At 47.5% G+C, this 25,554-nt stretch overlaps 1 protein-coding gene across 1 annotated transcript; it reads left to right on the top strand.

Annotated features, from left to right (window-relative positions):
- Window positions 1-3,014: 3,014 nt before the first annotated feature.
- On the top strand, window positions 3,015-22,501 carry LOC136158334 (pancreatic lipase-related protein 2). Its single transcript, XM_065920130.1, has 12 exons — window positions 3,015-3,066; window positions 6,063-6,217; window positions 8,284-8,409; window positions 11,482-11,616; window positions 12,351-12,462; window positions 13,479-13,598; window positions 14,824-14,943; window positions 17,211-17,329; window positions 17,748-17,877; window positions 19,080-19,191; window positions 20,598-20,765; window positions 22,438-22,501. Exons 1-12 carry the CDS (start codon window positions 3,018-3,020, stop codon window positions 22,499-22,501), a joined length of 1,410 nt encoding a protein of 469 aa, XP_065776202.1. The 5' UTR covers window positions 3,015-3,017.
- The last annotated feature ends 3,053 nt before the right edge of the window (window positions 22,502-25,554 follow it).

Genomic DNA, 25,554 nt, shown 5'->3' on the forward strand with positions numbered 1-25,554 from the left:
AGTGAGTGAACAAACACACAAAACAAGCATCTAATACTGTGGTAGCTGCAAGGAAGCTGTGGGGAGGTTGATGCGTCAGCCTAGAGAGAGGTGATGTCAGCCCCGCGGGGGCAAGGGCAGGGGGAGGGGAGGGGGAAGACAGACAAAGGAGGTGATGATGAGAAACATGTCTCAAAAGGCCTCCGGGTGCTGGCAAAGGAAGGCCCAAGCCACCCCTCCCCAGGGCAGCCGCTGGGCCAGCTGCACGACTCAGGCCCTGACCCTGCCACCTGTGGCCAGTGAAGGACTTTTCCCACAGGTGCTGGCCTTCGCTTCCTTCCCAGGGCAGATAGTTGGCAGGACTTCAGAACCTCAGGCATGCCTGCCAAGAGAAAGGAGGAGCTGAGCTGGCCCTGCCGTGGTGGGAAGCCAAGTGGGAGGCAGCCTGGGCCCACCTTGGGCCAGTCACCCTGCCACGGAGACCAGGGAGGCTCGGGACAGCTAGGGAGCACCCAGTGGGTCTGGCCCCAGTCACTGGTGACTGCAGCAGGGGTGCCCAGGTCCCCTGGGGAGCAGCATGGTGTAGGGACGGTGTTCTTCAATCCACCTAGAATCCCCCCATTTACAGGTCAGCAAACCGAGACCTACCGAAGGTGAGATCAACAGCAACAGCGCTGTAGGAGGTGGTGCCCAAGATCAAGGCCTCCTCAGGCTTCCCTGGTGACTCAGTGGTAAAGAATCCACCTGCCAATGCAGGAGACACGGATTCGATCCCTGGTCCAGGAAGATCCCACACGCCGTGGAGCAACTGAGCCCAAGCACCACAACGTTAGAGCCTGTGCTCTAGAGCCGGGGAGCCACAACTCCTGAGACTGCACACCCTAGCTAGAGCCCGCGCTCTGCAACAAGAGAAGCCACCGCAATGAGAAGCCTGGGCACCGCTCCTAGAGGGTGGACCCCGCTTGCCGCAACGAGAGAGAAGCCTATTCTGTAATGAAAACCCAGCACAGTCAAAAATAGATAAATAAAATCACACATGTTATTTATATGAATTATATATATATATATATATATATATATATATATATATATATATATATATAAAAGATCAAGGCCTCCTCTTCCATTCACCCTTAACTAAGCCCCTTGCTTCCCCTGCCTCTGACACCTGGGCTGTAGAATGGGAATACACAAGGCCCCTAGGAGCTCGAGCTACAATCTGATTGATCACTGCTGTTTCCTCTCAGGACACTTTTTGAACCAACACCACCTATTTCTCCTCTGGTACCCAGCTCTCACGTCCTCAATACCTCCTCTGGACACTCTTCCTAAGATGCATGTGTTCAGCATATTTCTCATGACTTAGATGTTGTTGCCTCAGATTGGGTGATTCCTCATCCACTTTGAAAGAGGGATGCTGTGCTGCCTCAGGGTGACTCTTGCTTAGATAGAAAGGTGAGTCCTTTCTCTAGGCTGCAGTTTCCCAAATTTCCTGTCGGATCCCAGATTCGAAAACAATCTTAGAAATAGATCACCGGTGTTGCCCCTCACCTGGCGCTTGGCTTGAGACGGCCACTCTAAGGGCTGATCAGAGGACTGTTTACAGAGTTGTGGACAGGGTCAAGGGAATCCACTAGGGAGGCTAAATCACCCAGGGATTAGCAGCCCCTGGAAGCTTCTACTTTCCTAGAATCTAAAGCTTAGCCAGAGGGAGCTGTCAAGAGAGTCTAGAAAGAGCTGGGGGCCAGAAGACAAGCTGCTTGAGAGGAGCTGAAGCTGGCAGGAGAGAGAGGGCGGCTATCACGGGATCACAGCACAGAAGGGAGTGAGCTTGGGGAAGAAATACCCCAACCTCTCCCTCCTCTCATCTCCTTCCCATTGATGGAGGCCAACCAGAAGGCCAAGGGATGTGCAGAGATGCTGTCCATTGAGACAGCTTCTAGGGCACAGAGCAGGAAGGAGAAGGCAGGAGAGATCTGGAATGTATTCAGCTCACTGTTAGCTTCCACTGTCCTATTCTTTCATCCAACAAGTGTTTATGGATCACCTCGTACCCACAGTGCATGGTTATGGGAGTGGTGGTAGAGGGATTCCAGGAAACTCGTGGCTGTCAGAACTGTTTTTCAATCTGGTGCATATGCAATTGTTTCTTGGTGGCTCAGATGGTAAAGAATCTGCCTGCAGTGCAGGAGACCCAGGTTCAATCTCTGGGTCAGGAAGATCCCCTGGAGGAGGGAATGGCCACCCACTCCAGTATTCTTGCCTGGAGAATTCCATGGACAAAGGAGCCGGGCAGGATACAGTCCACGGGGCTGCAAAGAGTCAGACACGTCTGAGCGACTACCACTGTGTTTCATCTTCATACATGTGTCAAAGTTCACTAAACTGTACTTGAGTTTTAAACATAGAATTTATGCACTTTGGAGCATCTAAATTATATGTCAATGTTTACAACAGTGGGACGGCACCTGGCTATTCACCCAGGATCTCCTCTTGGCTCTGAAGGAAAGAAAACACCTCCAACCTTTAATCTCTGGGTCTTAGATGATACTGTTCAAACAAAGCTGTATTTGAACAGTGTTTATTTTACTCTTTTGAGCTCCTCCAACTGAAGGGCTTTTATAATTCTGTCTGGGTTCTCTGGAAGGATGCTCCCTGCCCACCCTACCTCGTCCCTGCCCCCGCCCACCCCCGCCCCCAGTCCTTTCCTGAAAAATCCAAAGGATCAAACCTGGTTATAAAAAGCCATGACCGACCTGCTGGGCTGTGCGTGGAAGCTCTGGGGCCACACGGTAAATCACTTGCCCTGTGAGGGCAGGGAATGGGAGGGACTGGGGCTACTAGAGGGACCTGGCCCAGAAGAGGGGTGCTGAGGCTGAGTCCAGGATCCGAGAGAGGTACTACCCACCTCCCTGTGCGGGGAGGCTTCAGGGCTCCTGGGTAGGGCCCCGAGGGTACTGAGGGACACCTACCCTGTTCACCAGCCTCCTGCCTGTGCATCTGGGTGTCCGTGTGCGTCTCTGTCTTCATCCATGAAGATGCTGCCCTCCTGGACCATCAGTCTTCTCCTACTGGTCACAGTCAGAGGTGAGGATGTGGTCACCACCCCTTGGTGACCATGCCTGAGCTGGCCTTTCTTGGGGTGAGACAGACAAGAGGCATGATTGTCACCATTATCATCATGCTAATTAATAACATTATCCTTATTTCTTGATCGGAGAAGGCAATGGCACCCCACTCCAGTACTCTTGCCTGGAAAATTCCATGGATGGAGGAGCCTGGTAGGCTGCAGTCCATGGGGTTGCAAAGAATCAGACATGACTGAGCGACTTCACTTTCACTTTTCACTTTTATGCATTGGAGAAAGAAATGGCAACCCACTCCAGTGTTCTTGCCTGGAGAATCCCAGGGATGGGGTCACAGAGTCGGACACAACTGAAGTGACTTAGCAGTAGCAGTATTTCTTGATACAATGATCAGTACCATTCAGGGAATTTGACTCTATGGCAAACACAGGGCAGCCTGTTCAACACAGATGACCCAGCATCGTCCAGCTTGGTCCCATTTCTCCAGTGGCTGAAGTGGGTGGCAGGCGGTGGGGGCAGGTGGAGAGTGTGTGCGTGTGTGTGGGGTTCCTGTTAGGCCCCCAGTACCGTCAGTCCCTGGGTGTGGACAAGGGCACTTCTGCAGAATGAAAGGCATGGGTGTGTCCCCTTGAGAACTCCTGTCCTGGCCTGTCTCCTGCCTGGGGGAGATGCAGAAACCCAAGTCTTTACTTGTCCTAAAAGGACAAGTTTTACTTGTTTTACTTTACAAGTTTTACTTTACCTCCCAAAGGCCCCTCGAGTCCCAACCTGCTTATTCCCATCCCCCACCTCCTCGCAGGGGTGCCTCCCAGGCGCACTCTTTCCCACGCTGTCCCATCTTCCCACCTCCTGTCCCATCAGTCAGAACTCCCCACTGCCTGGCTCAGGCCCCCAAATCCTCCGGTCCTTTCAAGGGCTTTCTTCTGCAGCCAGACTCTTGCCCCTTGTATCCTCAGCTCATCCCCAGCCCCTTCTTACCTTGGCCTTGCAGCAAGACCCAGCCCCTGACAGCAGAGCCCTGGGTGGGGTCTGGCTGCTCCTCAGGCCTTTTGGACCCCTCGTTGGTCTCCTTCACTGGTCTGCTGCTTCCTCCTGCCCTAGGGGTGGGCATTCCCAAAGGTCACTCCCAGACACCCTCCTCATCTTTCTCTTCCTTGGGGTCATCCCCTTGCCTAGTCACTTCCAACACTCCCTTAGCCCTCCCAAGCTCCAGGCAGCTCCACCAGAGTCATGCCCCACTCCTCAAACTCACTTGTGCCAAACTACACTCAGCCATCACCCCCATCTCCAGCTCCCTACTTTTGCCTTAACTCCTATCAGAGGGCAGAACGCCCACACCCTCTCCAGGCCCACAGCCCCCCACACCCCAGGCTCTGCTGTCTCTCAGCCACTTGGCTCCTCAGAATACCACTGGGAGCACAGCCCTGCCCACCCCACTGGCCAGTTTGGCATCCCAAGCACTTCCCCACTATCCACCCAACAGCCCAGGAGTCTTCACCTGGCCTCGAAGCCCCCACATTTATCACCTGAAGCAAAGATGGCTTTAGTCTCCTTTGGCCCTTCAGGCAGGATTTTTCTCTCTTCCCACAGTGGATTCAACACTATCATTATTCCTTCCCAGTTAAATTTTCTCTCTTTCAGGGCAGGGTTTGAATCTTATTTATCTTTTGGTGCCCCAGCTCCTGGGGCTTCCCTGATGGCTCAGGCAGTAAAGAATTCCCCTGCAATGCAGGAGACCCAGGTTCGATCCCTGGGTTGGGAAGATCCCCTGGAGAAGGAAATGGTAACCCATTCCAGTATTCTTGCCTGGAGAATTCCATGGACAGAGGAGTCTGGTGGATTATAGTCCAGGGGGTCGCAAAGAGTCAGCCACGACTGAGTGACTAACACTTTCACACTTTCACACACACCCCAGCTCCTACCTTTATTCCCAGTTAAGTTTCTGGGGTTCAAATCATGGATCCACCACGGACTGTGATCTTGGGGAACTTTCTTGGTCTCTCTGTGCCCTGGGTTCCTCTTCTTTCAAACAGAGGTAAATTCTTTGATCATAGGGCTGTTTGGAGGCTAAAATGACTTCTACTGATAAAGTGTTGGTGTGGTATCTGGTACATTGTAAACAACAAGTATTAACTATCACCAGTTTTTCAATGAATGACCAACATTTGACATGATCAGTTGAGGAAGCCTAAGAGAAAAAATCCACCGTAATCCTCTAGATTTGAAATTATGTCACCCTTGGTTATACCAGGGGTGACATAACTGTGAAACTATGTCATGGACTGGAGAAGGACCTTCAGATTTAGATGGGGTCGTTTGAGTCATCAATTGCATATACTGAGCCTCTACTATATACAGTATGATGTGAAAACAAATTCTCTCTGTTCTTAGGGCATTTACTTTTTCAAAGAATAGCAGGGAAATCTGAAATGGCAGAGAATGATTTGAGGGGAAAAAGGTGCATTAAGGGATGACATGAAGACATGTGGATTGAACATATGACCAGGAATGCCTACTGTGTGCACGGCGTGTGCCAGATATAAGGGAGACCTCAAGACTCATCACGTAGCATCTCTGTGTTACAGGCATTCATAGGCACTTGATAAATACTTGATGAGTGGCTAGAAAGGGCCATCTGGGAGTTTCCTGGAAGAGGTAGTTTTAGGGCCAAAGATTCCCAGATTTCACAGGAATTCTCCAATTTGCCTGATGAACAGGGGAACTTATTAAATACAGTCTCCAGGGCCCTACCCCAGACCCTCCAAATCAGAATCTCTGAGGGAGGGGCCTGGGAGTGTGTATATGCTCATTCCCCCTCAGCATCCAGGTGGTTCTTATTACACAGAAGTTTGAGGAACACTGAAAGCAAAGATGAAGATGAGATTGGCCTTGGTCAGTCCTGGGCTGCACCCTGAAGAGTCCTTGCAAGCAGCTGAGATGACATTGCTCCTTCTCAGAACCTCACAAGGGTCCTGTTTGTTCCTCTTCCTGCCCCAGGAAAAGAGATTTGCTATGAACCTTTTGGTTGCTTTTCTGATGAAAAACCATGGACTGGAATCCTTCAGCGGCCTTTAAAGTTACTTCCCTGGTCCCCTGAGGACATCGACGCTCACTTTCTTCTATATACAAATGAGAATCCAAATAACTACCAAGTAAGAAGGGCGTAAAATGACTGTATAGTGGTGGTGGGGTGGGAGAGGATTTGGGCACCCACACTGGAGCCTTCATGTTTGTCTAAGGAATAATTCATGGTCTTGGAACTTTCCAGAAGGTGCTTCCTCCCCAGTGATAGAGTTAGAACTGTCTGAACTCTAGGGATCTGATGAAATCTATGAACGCCCAACCTGGAAACTGACATATTCACACACTTGTGCACAGAACTTCAGGACTTCCTAGGATTAGAACCTTGTTTGGGGGAGGAAGGGGGTATGAGTAGCTTTATGGAAAAAGCCAGGCCTTTGTGTCCCTGGGAGGGTCTAGCTTCTTTCTCACCAAGAAGTAAAGGAAGCAAAGCCCCTCAGGGACCAGGACACAAATCCTTCCTTAGAAGCTAGAAGGGAAGCAGGGGACATTTAATGACAAAGGAGAAAAGTTGGGGACCCTCGGAGCAATCTTCAGTTTCCCAAGAAGGCTGCCAGGTGAAGACCAGCAAGCTTACTCCAGGTGCTCAGAGGTAAACACGAAAAACCTGCTCAGAGATGTAGGGAACAAATGTGTGAATGCCAAGGAGGAAAGTGGGCCAGTGAGACGGACCGGGAGATTAGGGCTGACATATATCACTGCTATGCAGAAAGTAGATACCTAGTGAGAACCTACTGTATGTATAGCACAGGGAACTCAACTCAGTGCTCTGTGGTGAGTAAATGGGAACAACACCCAAAGAAGAGAGGATGTATGACTGATTCACTCCGCCGTATAGTAGAGACCAACACAACATTGTAAAGCAACTACGCTCCAATAAAAGTTTTCTAAAAATAGGGAATTAGACTGGAGCTCCCGAAGGTGTAAGGTCATGAGAGTCCTTCTAGAACATCAGGATGTATGCACTGGACCCACCAGGGAATGACTTTCCTAAGGCAATATACTTGATTGTGCAATAAGCGCTTACATGGAAAAAATAATTGTAAAATTAAGATTTTAAAAATTAAGAGAATTTGCTCAGAACTCAAGCAGCTCACAGCTCTGGCCCCAAACCAAGTTTGAGATAGCACGGTGTCTGGATATAGGTCCCCAGGGTCACCTACTGTGAGATTCTAGGTGACAAACCCCACACTCAGAGTCCCCATTACAAAAAAAGTAGATTAAAAAAAAAGAAATTTATGCCAAAAAAAAAAAAAATTCCTGAAAGGGAATGGTAGACGTCTGCAGATGGCCAAAGAGGTCCTGGGAGAGAAAAGCTGAGGAACCTCTGGGCCTGAAGCAGCAGGCATGACAGGAGATACAGATTCATGGAACAGAAAGAGCTTTAAATGCATAAAATAAAAAGCATTGGATACAAAGGAGTCATCTTCCCTTGTGGTTCAGGTGGTAAAGAATCTGCCTGCAATGCAGGAGACCCAGGTTTAATCCCTGGACCATGAAGATCCCTTGGAGAAGGGAATGGCTATCCACTCTAGTACTCTTGCCTGGAGAATTCCATGGACAGAGGAACCTGGCAGGCTACAGTCCATGGGGTCGCAAAGAGTTGGACATGACTGAGCAATTTTCACTTCACAAAGGATACTAACTATATTGGAAAACGGTTATCAGAACATTTAAAAAGACTAATGTGGGATATGGTAATATATGATAAAATAAGCTAGTATACAGTAATAATTAGCTGCTTTATTATCTCGCTAAATAACACAGTCTAGGGGTTGGTCTAATAACTTCTGTCATTTTAAATAGTAATGAGTACAAATGATATTTTTAAACATCTAAAACGGCTATAAAATTAAATGAAAATACCTGTGACTTCTGTTGGTGACAGAGTGTGGCTAAGACTACTGGGGTTTGTTGCTCATCAGTTAAAAAACATTGTATTTCAGTGTATAAAAACCCATAAACTTGGACATTCTGAATTCTATCCTCAAACCCAAATAGGTCAGGAACTCCTTTTCTAGCCTTACTCAGGTTCATGAGAGTTGAACCTGTGACCTCAGTCTTACGGGAATAGGCTCTAAAGCATCTGTGGCTTGGAAAGGCCAACATTCAAATTCATCTTTTCTCATTTAACCAGCGGATCAATATCACGGACCTAGCCACTGTCAAGGCTTCAAACTTCCAACTGGACCGCAAGACACGCTTCGTCATCCACGGCTTTATAGATGATGGGGATTCAGGCTGGCCTACTGACGTGTGCAAGGTAGGCGCCCACCCTCCTCATCTAGTGAGACAAACGCCACCAGCAGACAGAGTCAAACACTGCCGCCCCAAAGGCTGGGAAAGAGTGACCTTCAGGGAAAGACAGGTTCTTCCTAAAACCACTGAGGAAAACTCAGATTCTCAGAGGCACCCACTCTCAAGTTCTCCCAAATCACCAACCTCTAGCCAACATCTCCTTATAATGCTGAAAAGACCCAGAGTCCAGTCAGAAAGTCCCAGAGGTGGAGATGACAGTCAATTACCTGGCATTTGTCTCTGATGGTTTCTGTAAAAACCTCTGTGTGGCATAAAAAATGCATTATCCCCTACAGCACTGCTATCCAGTAGAACTTTCTATGATGATGGAAATCTATATCCGTGCTGCCCAAATCAGGAGCCCCTGGCCACCTGAGCTTATTGAGAACCTGACATGTGGCTAATGTGACCAAAAAACTGAATTTTATTTTTATTTTATTTTATTTTATTTTTTTAAATATCATTTTATTAGTTGGAGGCCAATCACTTCACAACATTTCAATGGGTTTTGTCATACATTGACATGAATCAGCCATAGAGTTACATGTATTCCCCATCCCGATCCCCCCTCCCACCTCCCTCTCCACCCGACTCCTCAGGGTCTTCCCAGTGCACCAGGCCCGAGCACTTGACTCATGCATCCCACCTGGGCTGGTGGTCTGTTTCACCATAGATAATATACATGCTGTTCTTTGGAAACATCCCACCCTCAACTTCTCCCACAGAGTTCAAAAGTGTGTTCTGTACTTCTGTGTCTCTTCTTCTGCCCTGCATATAGGGCCATCGTTATCATCTTTCTAAATTCCGTATATATGTGTTAGTATACTGTAATGTTCTTTATCTTTCTGGCTCACCTCACTCTGTATAATGGGCTCCAGTTTCATCCATCTCATTAGAACTGATTCAAATGAATTCTTTTTAATGGCTGAATAATATTCTATGGTGTATATGTACCACAGCTTCCTTATCCATTCATCTGCTGATGGGCATCTAGGTTGCTTCCATGTCCTGGCTATTATAAACAGTGCTGCGATGAACATTGGGGTGCACGTGAAAAAACTGAATTTTAAATTTTATTTCTTTGTAATCAATTGTGAAGAGCCATGAGTGGCTAGTGGCCATGGTACTGGGCAGTGCAACTTTAAAGTGATCATGAATATTGGTAATGAATTATTATTCATACCATCCATTTCCTGAACAGTTACCGTGACTCTGGCATTGTGCTAATCATTCCACAGTCAGTCCTTGTACTGTTTAACCCTCCCAGCCTGGCTGTGAGGTAGGTACAGTTATGGTTCTCACTCTATAGATGAGGAAATTAAGGCCCCCCCAAAAGTCAGTACTTGCCCAAAGTTGAATCCAAAGGTGGAATGCAAAACCAGGTCTTCCATGGACAAGATACCACAACTCTGTGTGTCTACAGCTTTAACTTGTAGGAGGTGCCCACGCATGGCTCTTAGAGGCTCAGGCTGCGCTGGGATGGACCTGAGCAGCTCCTTCTCAAGGTTCTCTGTTCCCCTTGGGCTGGATGTTCACAAGGGTCTCCTGAGGCCCAGAGGGAGGCTGTGTAGACCTGGAGATTGGAGAGCCTGGTGCATACGATCCACCATGTTGTCCTAACCTCCAGCCATCTCATCCCAACCTCAATGAACAATAATGAACAAAGGAAATAGTGTTCATTTCCTCTATGAAATGGAGGCCTTCCCAAATGAACAAAGGAAATAAAGTTACCCTCTCTGTTATTTGGGCTTCCCTGGTGGCTCAGATGGTAAAGTGTCTGCCGGTAATTAGGGAGACCCAGGTTCAATCCCCAGGTCGGGGAGATCCTCTGGAGAAAGAAATGGCAACCCACTCCAGTACGCTTGCCTGGAAAATTCCATGGACGGAGGAGCCTGGTAGGCTACAGTCCATGGGGTCGCAAAGAGTCGGACATGACTGAGCGACTTCACTTTCTGTTATTTATTTATTTGGCTGTGCTGGGTCTTCATTGCTGTGCGCGGGCTTCTCACTGCAGTGGCTCCTCTTGTTGTAGAGCATGAGCTCAGAAGTGCGGCCCACCGGCCTAACGGTCCCACAGCACGTGGGATCTTTCCTGAGAGGGATTGAACCCCTGCCCCCTGCATTGTCGGGCGGGTTCTTAGCCACTGCACCACCAGGGAAGTTGTTTCTTTTTCCTCCCAAGGGACCAGTATCTATGCTTGGATAATACCACATGACACAAAAGATGCATGTATCCGGTAGAGTGATATCCTACGTCTGTCTAAATGTCATCTTATCAGACTTGTCCCTCAATACAAAGCGTTGTTGGGAATATAAAAGCAGCCCCTCTGTGGCTTCAACTACCTAGTATAAGAGTCTGCAAACTTTCTCGTAGAAGAGCAGGTAATGAATACTGTAGCATTTGTGGGTCACATGATTGTCGTTCATATGGTTTCTGTTGTGGCTGTGAAGCAGGGGTGGGCAGTAGGTAAACAAATGGATGTGACTTTGCAATAAAACTTTTGAGCTTCCCAGGTGGCGTGGTGGTAAAGAATCCACCTAACAAGACAGGAGACACAAGAGACATGGGTTCAATTCCTGGGTCAGGAAGAGCCCCCAGAGAAGGAAATGACAACCCACTGCAATATTCTTGCATGGAAAACCCCATGGACAGAGGAACCTGGGTGGTTACAGCCCATGGTGTTGCCAAGAGTAGGACACGACTAAGTGCCTGAACACACAGTCATGAAAGCAGGTGGATTTCTCACTCAGGTAGCAGTTTGCTAATCCCTGACGTAGTAAATCATCTTTCTGACCTGGTTGTGGCAATGACCTTCTGTAAGACCTTAGACAAGTCACTTTGTTCCAGGCCTCAGTTTCCACATATGCTAAGTGGGAATAAGTATATTCCCAGTTCATAGAGCTGTGGTGTGGACCAGGACAAATGTGAGGAATATTAAAGTCTTGACACAAACAAGCTAGGTGCTTGATAGATGTGAATTCCTATCACTGGAGTGTGCAACCGGTGGCTATTAATAAACTGGTTTGTCTTCCCCAGAAAATGTTTAAAGTGGAGAAGGTGAACTGCATCTGTGTGGACTGGGAACACGGAGCGTGGACAGAATATACCCAAGCCGTCCAAAACACTCGGGTCGTGGGAGCAGAGATAGCATTCTTCATACAAGGGCTGTCGGTAAACCCCTGCCTGGGCCACATGCTGTGGGGAGGGGGCAGGGAGAGGGGCAGGTCAGCACCCCAGAGCACCCAGAGGCAGCCTGGGGACCCATGGGGTGAGGCAGAGCCTGGAAGCCAGGAGCCAAGGAAGGCCTTTGCTTCAGGAAGCTGCACACTTCTCCCTCCCCAGATGTCCTGAAGATCCCTAGCTGTGAGGCCTGGGGCAGACTAGCCTTTTTGAGCCTCAGTTTCCCCTTCTGAGATAGGCCTTCCTTGAAGATTGGTCTGGGAATTGGGGAACGAGCTGGGCTGACCGGCAGCTCTCAGCCCAGTGGAGTCTTCATCCTTAGGGAAGGTCCCTTACAGCCTTCGGGAAGGTTGATTCTGGAAAACCCCAGAGCCAGGCCCATGAACCACGCTCTGAACTGGCCCCTAAGGGCGACTCTGGGAGGGAGGCCTATGGTGGGGTGCGGATGGGAGTTCGCAGCGCGCACAGTCAGTCCTGGCCAAGGCAGCCTGCAGATGACACAGTGGCCGCTGGTCAGCACGGGTGCCCCCACAAGCCACCCGGACCCCGGGGCTGCAGAGTGCGGCCAGCGGAAGGCCGAGTCACGCTGTCCTAGGTGGCAGCCTGGAGCCAGAGGTCATTCCTCCCAAGCTTCCACGCTGGGTCCTGTCCCCATCCCCGCTCCCCCAGAGCCAGCGCATCTCTCTACTTGTTCCTCTGGTAACTGACGCTCCACCCCTCCGCAGACTGAGCTGGGCTATGGCCCGGAGAACGTGCATCTCATTGGCCACAGCCTGGGTGCGCAACTGGCCGCGGAGGCCGGCAGGAGGCTGGGGGGCCAAGTGGGCAGGATCACAGGTAGGGGAGCAGCGTGATGTAGGATGGGGTCGGAGGGGGAGGGGGGAGGGGGAGGGAGGGTAACCTGGCCAGGGGGGTGATTGTTATTATTTCCACTTTCCAAGTTCAGGGAGAACAGGCACTTTGAGCAGCACCAGCACTAGATGTAGGTCATCGAGTCCTGGATGCCCTGCTTCTCCCACCCTCAGCTTCTATTTGAAGATGAAATTGTCACGGCCCCTGCCTCAGGAAGGGATTCCCTGCTGGCTTAGCTAGTAAAGAATCCACCTGCAATGCAGGAGAGCTGGGTTTGATCCCTGGGCTGGGAAAATCCCCTGGAGAAGGGAATGGCTACCTGCTCCAGTATTCTGGCCTGGAGAATTCCGTGGACTGGATAGTCCATGGGGTCACAAAGAGTCGGAAAAGACTGAGCAACTTTTCACTCAGTGCCTCAGGAAATCCATAGTCTAGTGCAGGAGACAGACAACTAAGTAGGCAAATAAAATTCAAAGTAGAATTAACACATCAGAAGAAGTCTATACAATAAGGTGGGGGGATGGGCCAAGAAAGGAGAAGCCACTTGCTCCATGAGGAGTTGGGGTTTGAGGGGGTCTTGGAGGGGCGAGGTTTGGATTAGGGGAGAATGTGGGGAGGTGAGCTGCAGGCTGGGGGCTGCCTGAGCAAAGACACAAGGGAGCAGACTGTGGGACTCAGAGGCTGGGCAAGGACCAGGTCAGGCCCAGGAGATCAGGCTTGGGGAGTAGCGGCCCCACAGGAAGGAGTGAGGGGAAAAGGAAAAAGGGAGACGAGGGGAGCAAGGGCGCCACCCCGATCCTCCATGGAGCCAGACGGTGGGGACTTCTGGATGTTCTGTGATAGGCAACGACCCACTGGCAGCCTTCTGAATCCTTCCAACTGTGACTGCTGGGGTGTGGCGCCCTTTGTCCAGGGATCTCCGTGGATTTCGTGGGTACAGGGTTTAGATCCTGGTTGGTCTTAGAGCGTGGCCTCCCTGTCCACCTCACCCCCATTCTCAGGGCTGGACCCGGCACAGCCGTGCTTCGAGGGCACGCCCGAGGAGGTTCGCCTGGACCCGTCCGACGCCATCTTTGTGGATGTGATTCACACGGATTCTGCTCCCATAATCCCTTTCCTGGGTGAGTCGCCTCCCCTCACCTCGCAGGGACCAAGGCTGTAACTGACGGGAGCAGTTCCAGGCCCAGGCGTGCAACCCTGCCACCCTCCCCCAACCCCCCCACACACACCGCAGGGTGGTATACAAAACAGGCAACCACAGGCAACAGTTTGGGCACCAACCAGCCAAAATAGGTGTCAGTCACAAACCAACAGTTCAGTGCCGGTGATAACAACCCAAGGCCCCTGGCTGGACAGCAGACTTCTATAGGCCATGGGAGGCTCACTCAGTCTACAAACTCTACATTCTTCCCTGGGCTGCCCATATCGAGAGTGGCAGATGTATTTATTATTGATGTTTGACCTGTACTTGCAAAATGCAAAGTGAATTTTTGAATTTTTTTTCTTCTTATGGCAAAGCTTTGGTTAAAGTTTGTTTTGTGGGAGATTAAATATCATCCTTAATTCTTCTGAAATCAACATTCTTTTTGCAATATTTTCTTGCAAAACCACTCATGAAATGTGCCAATGAAGAATATGTTTTCATGATGCTATCACTTATGGAGGGTTTACCATGTACTGCATTGAACATTTTGTACACCTTCACTCACTAATCATTGTGACAGCCCTGGAAAGAGGGTATTGTTATTACCATTTCATAGCTGAGGAAAGTGAGGCTCAACAAGGTCAAGTGTTTGCCCAGGATCACAGATCTGTAAGTAGAACCAGAATGTGATCATGGGCCTGTGGGCTTCAAAATCCAAACCACCTACCACTATGCTCTGGTTCTCAATACAGCAATATAATTTATGTGGTCTCAGCATAACACTATAATGTAGAAACCAAAATTTTTAAATGAGTGAAGTCATAAAAATTACACTAGCCCTGACATGTGTCTTCTGGTGCATAATGGTATCAGGACACCGATAATAGTATCCATGTTGTTCAGAGTCTCTCCAAGACAGACAGACAGACAGACAGACACAAAGACGCATATGCCCACTCACCCAGAGCCTACCTTCCCCCTTATCTTATGTGCTCCATTCTCTCCTCCCTTCTTGTGTTGCCAAGTGCTCATCTCTGAGAACTTTCTGCAGAGCCAGAGACAGGGAGGCTGTGCCGAGGACAAAATTTGCCAAGAAGTTTCTTGCTCCTGCTGGAAGGAGTTGAATGCTTTCTGTAGCCACCACCTGACTCTGGGACCACTTTCCTCCCTGCTCCCTGTTCACGTCTGTGCCAATGTTTCAGGTTTTGGAACAATACAAAAGGTGGGCCACCTGGACTTCTACCCAAATGGAGGAAAGGAAATGCCTGGGTGTCAGAAAAATATCCTGTCAACCATCATAGATATAAATGGAATATGGCAAGGTACGTGAACGAGAGCAGCGAGCCCAGTTGCTCCACTTGGAGGGAAGGCAGGATGTGTGGTGTTGACAGACATTTTCACCACAGTGGCCTGAGACAGTTTTTCTGGTTAGCCCCATTTTACAGACGAGGAAACTGGCTCAGAAAAGTGATAAAAAGCCCAAGGCTGCCCAGTTTCCGGCTGCAAAGCCCAACCACATGTCCAGCCTGAGCCAAACCCCCTCCCTGCACCAGGATGCTGAGACATGGGCTGCCCTTGCCCATCGGCTAGGACCCAGTTCTGGTTTTGGTTCCCATGCTCTCTCCAGGGTCGGCCCCTTGAAGAACTGCAGGTTGGAAGCAAAGATGTGAACGGGTTTTGACTTTCTTGTCATTTGCTGTTGTCAGATGCTAGGAACTGAAAGGAAGTGAGTTGGCAAGAAGACAATGGGGAGGAGGAGGAGGAGGAGGATGTGCCCTGGGGGTTTGGAGGCACGTGTGAGGAGGCAGAGGCTGGGGGTCTGGGAGAGGAGGGCTAAACTTGTGTGTGTCTCTGCTTATCTGAGAAATCAGGCTCAGAGCCCCTAATGTTACATGACCTGAAATACCATCGCCATCAGCCAGCTATCCCTTTTTCTGGCTTTGGGCTATTCCTGTCACTGTTCAATGAGAACAGGCTTCCCTCTCCTCCATGAAAGTGGAGACTTTGAGTCTGTGATTATCTCATTTCAGTCTTTATTTTTCCCGAGCTGGGAGTTCCCCGAGGCCAGAGGCTGTGTTGTGGGCCATCGGGCCTCTCCTTGGTACCCTGAGCTGGCCCAGAGCAAGCTCTAGTCCACTCATTACCTTGAGTGGAGGGGCCTCCTGTAGCATCTTAATATTGCTTCTTGTGAAAGAGCAGAGTCTATAAGACAACAGCCAGCATCCATCACCAGTTGGTAGAGCCTTTGATCTCCTCTGTACTCAGCACCAGACACCTCCTGGGGTGGGGGGCCTCTTCTGCTGATCTCCTCCCAGAGTGAACGCCAGAGTCACAATGAGGGCTGCCCTCTCCCAGAAGTGACAGGCTGGGCACACATAATAGGAAGGAGCCCAGGTTTAATTAGAGAGTCGACAGGGAGACAGAGAACAGCCTAGATGCTGGAGTGGGTTTCTATTGTGTGCGCGCCGGTCACCCTGGCGCAGGCACCGAGGAACAATTACAGCCACTTGCTCCTCTATTATGTAATCCCTGGGTAGCAATTGTGGATGAAAGAAACAATTAAGTTTGAAACAGGTTCTGTTGTCTGGTAATGAGTGCTGGTGTGGGACACGCAGGACCGGGGGCACTGTGGGGTGATAATTCTCCCCCAGCACAAATGGCAACCTTCTTTCCCCCCCACATTGAGGGATAAAGCCCAGCAGACCTCCCAGAAGTGGCCACCAGGTCGGCCAGGGTCACTGTGGATCGCTCCATGGGAAGTTTGGTACCAAGTATTAATAGCTGGAGAGATTAAAAAAAGCAATTTCCCCCAACAAGAGGACTTCGGTTTAAAGAGAAAGATGGTCAATAAAATGCAGTGAGAGTGGTTGAAGGTCACGGTGACCTTGCCCTCTCTTGCTTTTACCTTGTGCCTGCAGGAGTAAGGAGGAGGAATTTCTCAGCCTGAGGTGGTAGACAGAAAAGCTGGCTTCATGTGAAAGGTGAAATATATATGTGTATATACACTCAGTCACGTCTGACTCTCTCTCTGACTCTCTGTGAGCCCATGGACTGTAACCCACCAGGCTTCTCTGTTCATGAAGTTTTCCAAGCAAGAATACTGAAGTAGATTGACATTTCCTCCTCCAGGGGATCTTTCTGATCCAGGGATCGAAACTGTGTTTCTCTGCCTCCACCTGGGAAGCCGAGAGAAAGAGAGAGAGAGAGCTAGCCACACCCCCAAAGCCCCCAAGCTTTTGTCAATCATTTACAATACATGCCTGGCCCTGGAGGATTAGATAAAGGTGCTTGTTAGAACTTCTCACTCCCCAACACTTGCCTAGCCCCGAGGAGGACCTCCCCAGAAAATGGACAGTACCAGGGAGAAGAAAGCAACTCCAGCCAACCACCACTACAAACAAGCCCCCAAATTTTCTACTTGCCAAGTATGTCAGGGTCAATGATAGAAGTTTTGAACTGTGGCCAAGGTGTTCAGGAGCAGTGATACCCACCTGTGAAATGCAGGGGTGATTCCTCTCTCAGTCAGAATGGTTCAGGCTTCAAAAGTTGAATGCCTCTTGTGAGCCTCTGTGGCCTTTGTCTTTCCCAGGAATCCAAGACTTCATGGCCTGCAGTCACTTAAGAAGCTACAAGTACTACTCAAGCAGTATTCTCAACCCTGATGGCTTCCTAGGCTACCCATGTGCCTCCTACGAAGAGTTTCAGGAGGTAGGGCACACCAGGGGCCCCGGGAAGATGGTGGTGGTGGTGGTTTCGTCCCTGTGACTTGGAATAGAGCAGAGATGTAACTCCATGGCTGAAGAGAGCCTTCCTCCCAGGAGTAGGATGGGCAAGAGAGGAACAGCACAGATCCGAACTGTACTGGGCTTGCCCTAGATCCCCAGCTTTTCATTCTGGAAAATTCCCAGTGGATGCATGGATGGGTAGATGGATGCAAGCATGCATGGATCAGTGCGGGGTTCTGGGGAGCAGGCACAGAATGGATACCTGGACGGAAGGATGGATAGGTAGGTGAGAAGATGGATGAAGGATGGATGGATGGATGGAGTAGAAGATGAATTGAATGATAGAGTGAGTGATGAGTCCAAGGCCTACGACCCACAGACAAACTGTTTTCTTTCACTAGGGTGGCTGTTTTCCTTGTCCAGAGGGAGGATGTCCCAAAATGGGGCACTATGCTGACCAATTCCAGGGGAAAAGCAGTGCAGTGGGACAAAGCTTTTTCCTGAACACTGGGAGCAGTGGTAACTTTACAAGTAAGTTTTCATTTTACAAATTTAAAAGTTCTTGCAAATAATTTTAAAGGTGTTTCAGCTTTCACAGGACCCTCAGTAGCAATTTAACGGAAACTCAGCTCCAACCATTTTAAGCTATAATGGAAGGTCAGTAGAATGGCATTTGTCTTAGCTCTCAAGTTCACCCTTTAACCAAAAATCCCGATCAAAGGAATAAAGTACAGTGATTGGCCCAAGCTGGGTTACAAGTCCACTCACCCCTGTGGCCAGAAGGATGGATCCATTAACAGAAGTAGAGCGTTCAGTTCAGTTCAGTTGCTCAGTCATGTCCGATTCTGTGCGATCCCATGGACTGCAGCATGCTAGGCTTCCCTGTCCTTCTCTATCTCCTGGAGTTTGCTCAAACCCATGTCCATTGAGTTAGTGATGCCATCCAACCATCTCATCCTCTGTTGTCCCCTTCTCCGCCTGTCCTCTATCTTTCCCAGCATCAGGGTCTTTTCCAATGAGTCAGATGTTTGCATCAAGGGGCCAAAGTATTGGAGCTTCAGCTTCAGCATCAGTGCTTCCAAAGAATATGCAGGACTGATTTCCTTTAGGTGAGGTGGGGCAAAGTCGCTGTAAGTCAAGAAGTCTCCCCACTAATTATATGTCACATCAGTCACCCTACATACACACAATCATATTGTGTTTTTGTTGTTTTGCCCAGTTTCTCATTTAAAAAATACCAGATAGTGAAATGATCAAGATTCATGTGTTATAAGTAATGGTAACCAAATGAAGAATAATTGTTGTTCAAAGGAGTTTCAAATTTTAAAATGTTATGTAGCACTTTATAAAACACTTCATGTGATCTTCACAATATTTGTCATGAAAGATCACAGTTCAGCAGTTTCTATAAAGTCTTACATGCATAAGACTTTAAACCAGTCACTCTTCTTCTCAGAATTTACTTAGGAAAAATACTTGCATGTGTGAATGAGAATATGTGCTCAAGAATGGACCCTGCAGTGTTGTTTTTAATACCAGAAGATTGGCAGTTGGGGGAGGCCAGGGAGAGCAACCCGAATCTTAGGACACCAAACCTCACTGAAGAAAATCATCATACATATTCACTCCTACCCCTCACCCACAGAGGACTCAGCTTGGAACAAGACTGCCTCCATAGGGTCATTTTTTTTCAACAAGATGAGTTAATTTAATGATTGCATTTCTTTGGACAGGTTGGAGATACAGGGTATCCGTCACACTGGCTGGAACAAAGAAAGTGAGGGGGTACATCAGAATTGCTTTGTATGGAAGTAATGGAAACTCAAAACAATATCAAATTTTCAAGTAAGTTTGATAGTAAAGTGAAATGACCAGACTTTCCATGGTAGATTATTCATATGAGATTAGGTATAACCTGCTTTATAAACCTAGCCATCTATGATACAGAACCATTGAATCCTGAAATGTCAGGATTGAAGTCTTAGATTTGGTTCAATCACCCCATTTACACACGAGAGGAAAGAGGGAGAGGAATCCTGAAATGTCAGGATGGAAGTCTTAGATTTGGTTCAATCACCCCATTTACACACGAGAGGAAAGAGGGAGAACTCACTATTTAACATGAGACAAGTGCGGACTTCTTTTGAATTGTCAGTTGTTGTTTCCTGACTTAGGTTTTATGAATATCAAATTCTCCCCAGGCCAGGCGCATTTGTGTGGCAACTCCCTCCTCACCAACACACACACTTCATCCCCTACACATCCACACAAAGGAAGCCTGAGGCCACCTTCTCATTGCTGTAGTAGCCTCAGAGCCTACTTCTGCTGGGTATACGAGGTGCTTGGTAAATGAATGTTGGACAAATGCGTAACAATTCTGTAAAAGGGCTTCCCTGGTGGCTCATATAAAGAATATGCCTGTGATGCAGGAGACTTGGGTCTGGAAGATTCCCCTGGAGAAGGGAAAGGCAACTCACTCCAGTATTCTTGTCTGGAGAATTCCATGGACAGAGGAACCTGGTGGACTATAATCCACGGGGTCACAGAGTCAGACACGACTGAGAAACTAATGCTTTCACACTTTCAATGCTATAAAAATAGATTGTTTTTTGCACAAAGTTATACATAATAATTTTCATGCTAAAGTTCTTTGACCACTTCCTGTGCTACATATGAGGTGATAACAAATGACCTCAGCTGACCCACAGGCATCTTTGAACATAAGATATTGCATTAATTAGCCTCGCAGTAAACCAACAGGGTTAATATGCAACCCCAAATATTTAACTTCCCTATAGGGATAAACTGTGTGTGTGTGCTTAGTCGCTCAGTTATGTCCGACTCTGCGACTCCATGGACTGTAGCCTGCCAGGCTCCTCTATCCATGGCATTTTCCAGGCAAGAATACTGGAGTGGGTTGCCATTTCCTACTCCAAGGAATCTTCCTGACCCAGGGATTGAACCCGCATCTCTTGAGTCTCCTGCATTGGCAGGCAGATTTTTTACCACTGTGTCACCTGGGAATCCCAGGGAAAAACAAAAACAGTGGAAACCTAGAGTCTAATATTTTTAAAAGTTGTATTGTTTACAAACACCTTTGTGATTTACCAGTCCCTGGGTGGGTACGAAGTTATACAATTTATTTGCAGAAAACAAGCAACAGTGGCTGTTGTTTGGAGAAACAATAGATTGCTATCAACCTATGTATTTATATATACACCTGATAAAATATTTTATGTCTATGTTTTCAGAGGATCCCTCCAACCAGATGCAAGTCATATACATGACATTGATGTGGACCTCAATATTGGAAAAGTCCAGAAGGTCAAGTTCCTTTGGAACAACAATGTGATAAATCTCTTCCGGCCCAAATTAGGGGCTTCCAGAATTACAGTGCAAGGTGGTGAAGATAGGACTGAGTGCGTATCTTTTATTCCATCTAAGTTTTATTTTCTATATTTAGTGGTCAATCTGTTCACCAGTCCATCCATTCATCCATCCAATCACCAACATACCCATCTATGCATTTATCCACTGATATATTCATCCAGCCCTTTGTGTTCATCCACTTATCTGTCCACTTATCTATCCAGCCATCTATCCAGACACCTGTTGTCTCATGCTTCTGGCCATCCAGCCAACTACCCATTCATCTACCCAACAATTCATCTCAATTCTCCATCTATCCATCAATTTACTTTTGAAAAATAAATAATTTCCTTAAGCCAAACTCACGTTGGCAGGAGCAAGGCATCAGTATTTAGGCATATGTTCAAAAAGGGCTGATTTATGTTGGTGTTTGGTAGAAACCAACACAATACTGTAAAGCAATTATCCTCCAATTAAGAATAAATAAATTTTTAAAAAAAGAAAAAAAAATCACATAGACCCATAAAAAAAGAAACAGGCAAATATGAAACTCTTTTATCTTAAACATTAAGGAAGACACCTGGGCAGCACTTGACGGAAACCTCTGAGTTAATTTCAGCTGGGGAGCAGTTAGGGATGTAAATTGCTTTGTTTGGAGACTATGGCATGTATTGGATCTAGCTCATAGTGGCAAACTCTTCTCATTCAGAGGGAACAGAACCTTACCTGGTAGGAGCTGGGAGAGTACCTAACTGTATCTAAAAATATGAAAAGAAAGAAGTCCACCTTAAAAGAGGACCAGCATTGCCAGGCTCAAAACCCTCTGGGTTTTTTTTGTTTGTTTGTTTGTTTGCTTTGCTTTTGCTATTTTATTTTTTTATTAGAGTATAATTGCTTTACAATGTTGTGTTAGTTTCTGCTATACAACAAAGTGAATCTGCTAGATGCATACATATACCCCTCTCCCTCCTGAGTCTCCACCCCACACTCCCACCCCACCTCTGTGTGTGTGTGCTAAGTCACTTCACTGACTCTGTGCAACCCTAGGGACTATAGCCCACCAGGCTGCTCTGTCCATGGGATTCTCCAGACAAGAATTATTGGAGTGGGTTGCCATGCCCTCCTCCAGAGGGGGTTCCCAACTTAGGGATCAAACTATGAGAAGTTTCCTACGTGTCCTACATTGGTAGGCAAGTTCTTTACCACTCATGTCACCTGGGAAGCCCCATCCCATTCCTCTAGGTCATCACAAATATCACACATTAATGCACATATATGGAATCTAGAAAAATGGTACTGATGAACCTATTTGCAGGTTAGGAATACAGACACAGATGTAGAGAACAGACATGTGGGGACAGTGAGGAGAAAGGGAGGATGGGATGAATTGGGAGGGTAGCACTGACATATATACACTACTATGTGTAAAATAATTAGTGGGGAGATGATGTAAAGCACAGAGACCTTGGTGATAACCCCCTGCGTTTGAAAATCCTTGGTCTGACCATTGATCCCCTCTCAGCTCATTAAAAGTGCAAGGAGGGGAGGAGATTCTTTGAGGGGATTTGCTTTCTGAGCATCACTTGGACTCTGCCTCATGTAGCAGAGCTTTTCAGTCAAAGGGGTCTGAATTCCAGTGGGTTAGCCAAGAACTGTTTACTCACCTGAAGTCACTTTTTAACAAGCAAAAGAGCCTCATGCCAGAAATGTCTTCCTTCACAGGTATAATTTTTGCAGCAACGAAACGGTGCAAGAAGATGCGTTACAAACCCTCTACCCTTGTTGAAAATGTGGTGCCTCCTATATCTTTGTGATAATAAAATTTCAATGGCCTAGTTTTGATGTTGTTAGTTTGACATTCTGCACGTTCTGGGTCACATTTTAGAAAAGATTTGGGGGACTGGAACCAACTTGGCCACAGATAATGTCCAAAACATCCTACTGGTCCACCTCCTCCACCATCTCTCTCTTCCGGGATACTTTGTGTGGCCCTAAGGATTTTATATCCTTAGACAGTGGAATTTTCTCCTGTTTGAAAAGGTTGCTTCCACATGTTGTCCACTCAGCTTGCAGTATCCTGGGGTAGAGAGCAGACCCCATGTAAGAGCAGCCTGTGGCATGAGTGACTCTGGGGGTAATCTAGGTGGAATCTGCCTCCACCATGGAGGGAGAGGAGCTTTAAAAGAATTTACTACATGAACATGGCACAAAATGCAAATGATCCAGAAGTGAGCTTTTCCCCAAGGCTCCTGTCCTTCCAGCTTTGCCCTAGGGCCTCTCACTTCCTCTTCCCAGAGACAACTTGAGTTCTCCCTGAAATATTCTCTGTATAGAATATTTGCACACCTATCTCACATATCCCAGCCCTACATCTCCCCCCCCCACTTTTTTTTAAGGATTTATAAGCTATGACAAATGTAGACAGCAACAAAGATTCCCCTAGTCAAAGCTATGGTATTTCCAGGAGGCATGTATGGATGTGAGAGTTGGACCATAAAGAAGGCTGAGCACTGAAGAATTGATGCTTTCAAATTGTGGTGCTGGAGAGGATTCTTGAGAGTCTCTTGGGCAGCACAGAGATCAAGCCAGTCAATCCTAAAAGAAATCAGTCCTGAATATTCATTAGAAGGACTGATGCTGAAGCTGAATCTCCAATACTTTAGTCACCTGATGTGAAAAGTTAACTCATTGGAAAAGACCCTGATGCTGGGCAAGATTGAGGGCAGGAGAAAAAGGGGGTATCAGAGGATGAGATGGTTGGATGGCAACATCAATTCAATGGACAGGAGTTTGAGTAAACTCCAGAAGATGGTGAAGGACAGGGAAGCCTGGTGTGCTGCAATTCAAGGGATCACTAAGAGTCAGACACGACTGAGCGACTGAACAACAAGTGACCTACTAATTTTTTCAGAAAAATTAAATTATCTGAAAAAGTATAAGTTCTAAGCATACAAGGTACTCATTCTTCTAGCTTTCATTTACTTCTTAGACGTTTTCATCTTTCTGGCCATCCAATGTTTTGTAAACCTCTTGGCATTTTGTTTTTCTTCTGGGATCCCCAAGCATTATTCAAAAACAGGGCTGCAGCCGTTTTTTGTTATTTTTTTTTTTTTTACCATTAACCTCTAGTTGCTAAGAGATGGGAACTTGTTTATAGTAGTTCTATTGGGTCCAGGATCATAGAAACAATTCTGTATGAAGGTTTTGCCTGCTTCTTGCCTTGAATCTCTCAAATCTTGGTCTTTTAGCCTTATAGCCAAGTAGCTTTTATTCCGGACAACAGTCTGTAGCTTTTGTACTTGTTTTCTTAGTCATTTCCCTTTTCAAACAAATGGAAGCACACAATACACACTGTTCTCACCTTGCATTTCTCACTAACAGTAAATTTGGATATTATTCTCTAATGGTCCAGAAAGAGTTTCTTCATTCTTTGTGTGGCCGCACAGAGTCCATCGAGGGATGTATGTGGTGTAGTTGTCCTTGCTGATGGACACACAAAATTTTCCTATTAGGAATATTCATGCAATTATCCTTTTATGATATTCTAACATGATATAAACTTGTCCAAGAAATGTTTAGGATGTTTAGGATCAGTGTTGCCAAATTGCATTCCAATTTACACGCTGACCAACAACATGATAGGCTAACATGATAGGATGTTAGGATCAGTGTTGCCAAATTGCATTCCAATTTACACGCTGACCAACAACATGATAGGCTAAACTGTATGAAATTGTTGCTCTTGGGAGCCAAAAAAGTCAAATATTGATAATTCCATATGGTTTGTTCTAACACGAGAGGGTTTTGCACCTTCACCAGCTTGGTAAATTGTCAAGCCTTTTGTCTATTAGGTGCCTGAAAGTGCTTTTCCCTATGTTGCAATTTGTGTTTTTTTGTGATAAATGAAAAGTGAATATTTTTTCAGTGTTTAGTGGCCTTCTTTGTTTCTTTTTCTGTGAATTGTTCAAATTGTGTGTTGATTTTAAGCTTTTTTAAATATAATATTTACTGTTAAGTGTTCTATAATACTAAGAAATTGGAGGACTTCGCTGGCCATCCGGTGTTAAGACTGCGCTTCCAATGCAGGGGTGAAAATTAATTCCCTGGTTGGGGAACTAAGATCCCAGATGCCATGGGGCAGGGCCAAAATAAAAGAAAATTGGAATGTTCTGTCACAGGAAGATTCTTCACCCAACTTATCCCTCTCCCTGGGAGAAAACCAGAAAGTCAGTGGGAGGGCCTAGAGCAGCCACTCACAGGGCCTGTAACTGCAGCCTGGCCGCAGGCCCTACAAAGTTTCTGCAGATGCTGTAACCCCGGGCTGCCCAGAGGACTCACCCGCCCAACCTCACACCTGGTCAGGGTCAGGTTTCAGCTTTCCTTCCTGAGCTGGCTAGGGCCTCGGCCCGCGTGGTCTTCATCCAAGGCCAGTGAGCGGATAGGAAGTCTGTGCCCAGAACTTAGGGGGCTCAGGGCCACCACGAGCAGAGCTGCCAGGACCTCAGCAGAGTGTGGCCCTTCTCTCTTGGCCTCCTGCCCACGCTCGGCCTCCCAACAGCCCCCAGCTGACCTGCTCACTCAGTGCTAGGGCCCCAGTGACTAAATAGGCTAGTGAGAGGAAGAGGGAGGCATTTTCAGGGCCTGAGGATGGCAGAGGAGGGCACACTTATTGGGCTGAGTGGGTGTAGCCACCACTCAGTTCTGAGAATGCAGAAATGGCTCCTTTAGCAATTTTGTGAATGGCATCATGGTCGCAGGGATTGGGGATTGAAGAGAATGGCTGGTGATTCAGCCCCTGAGATTCTGAGAATGAGGCCAGAAGGAGCCTGCCCCTCCCTT

Source organism: Muntiacus reevesi, chromosome 2 (assembly GCF_963930625.1).
Source record: "Muntiacus reevesi chromosome 2, mMunRee1.1, whole genome shotgun sequence".
Classification (NCBI taxonomy): Eukaryota; Metazoa; Chordata; class Mammalia; order Artiodactyla; family Cervidae; genus Muntiacus; species Muntiacus reevesi.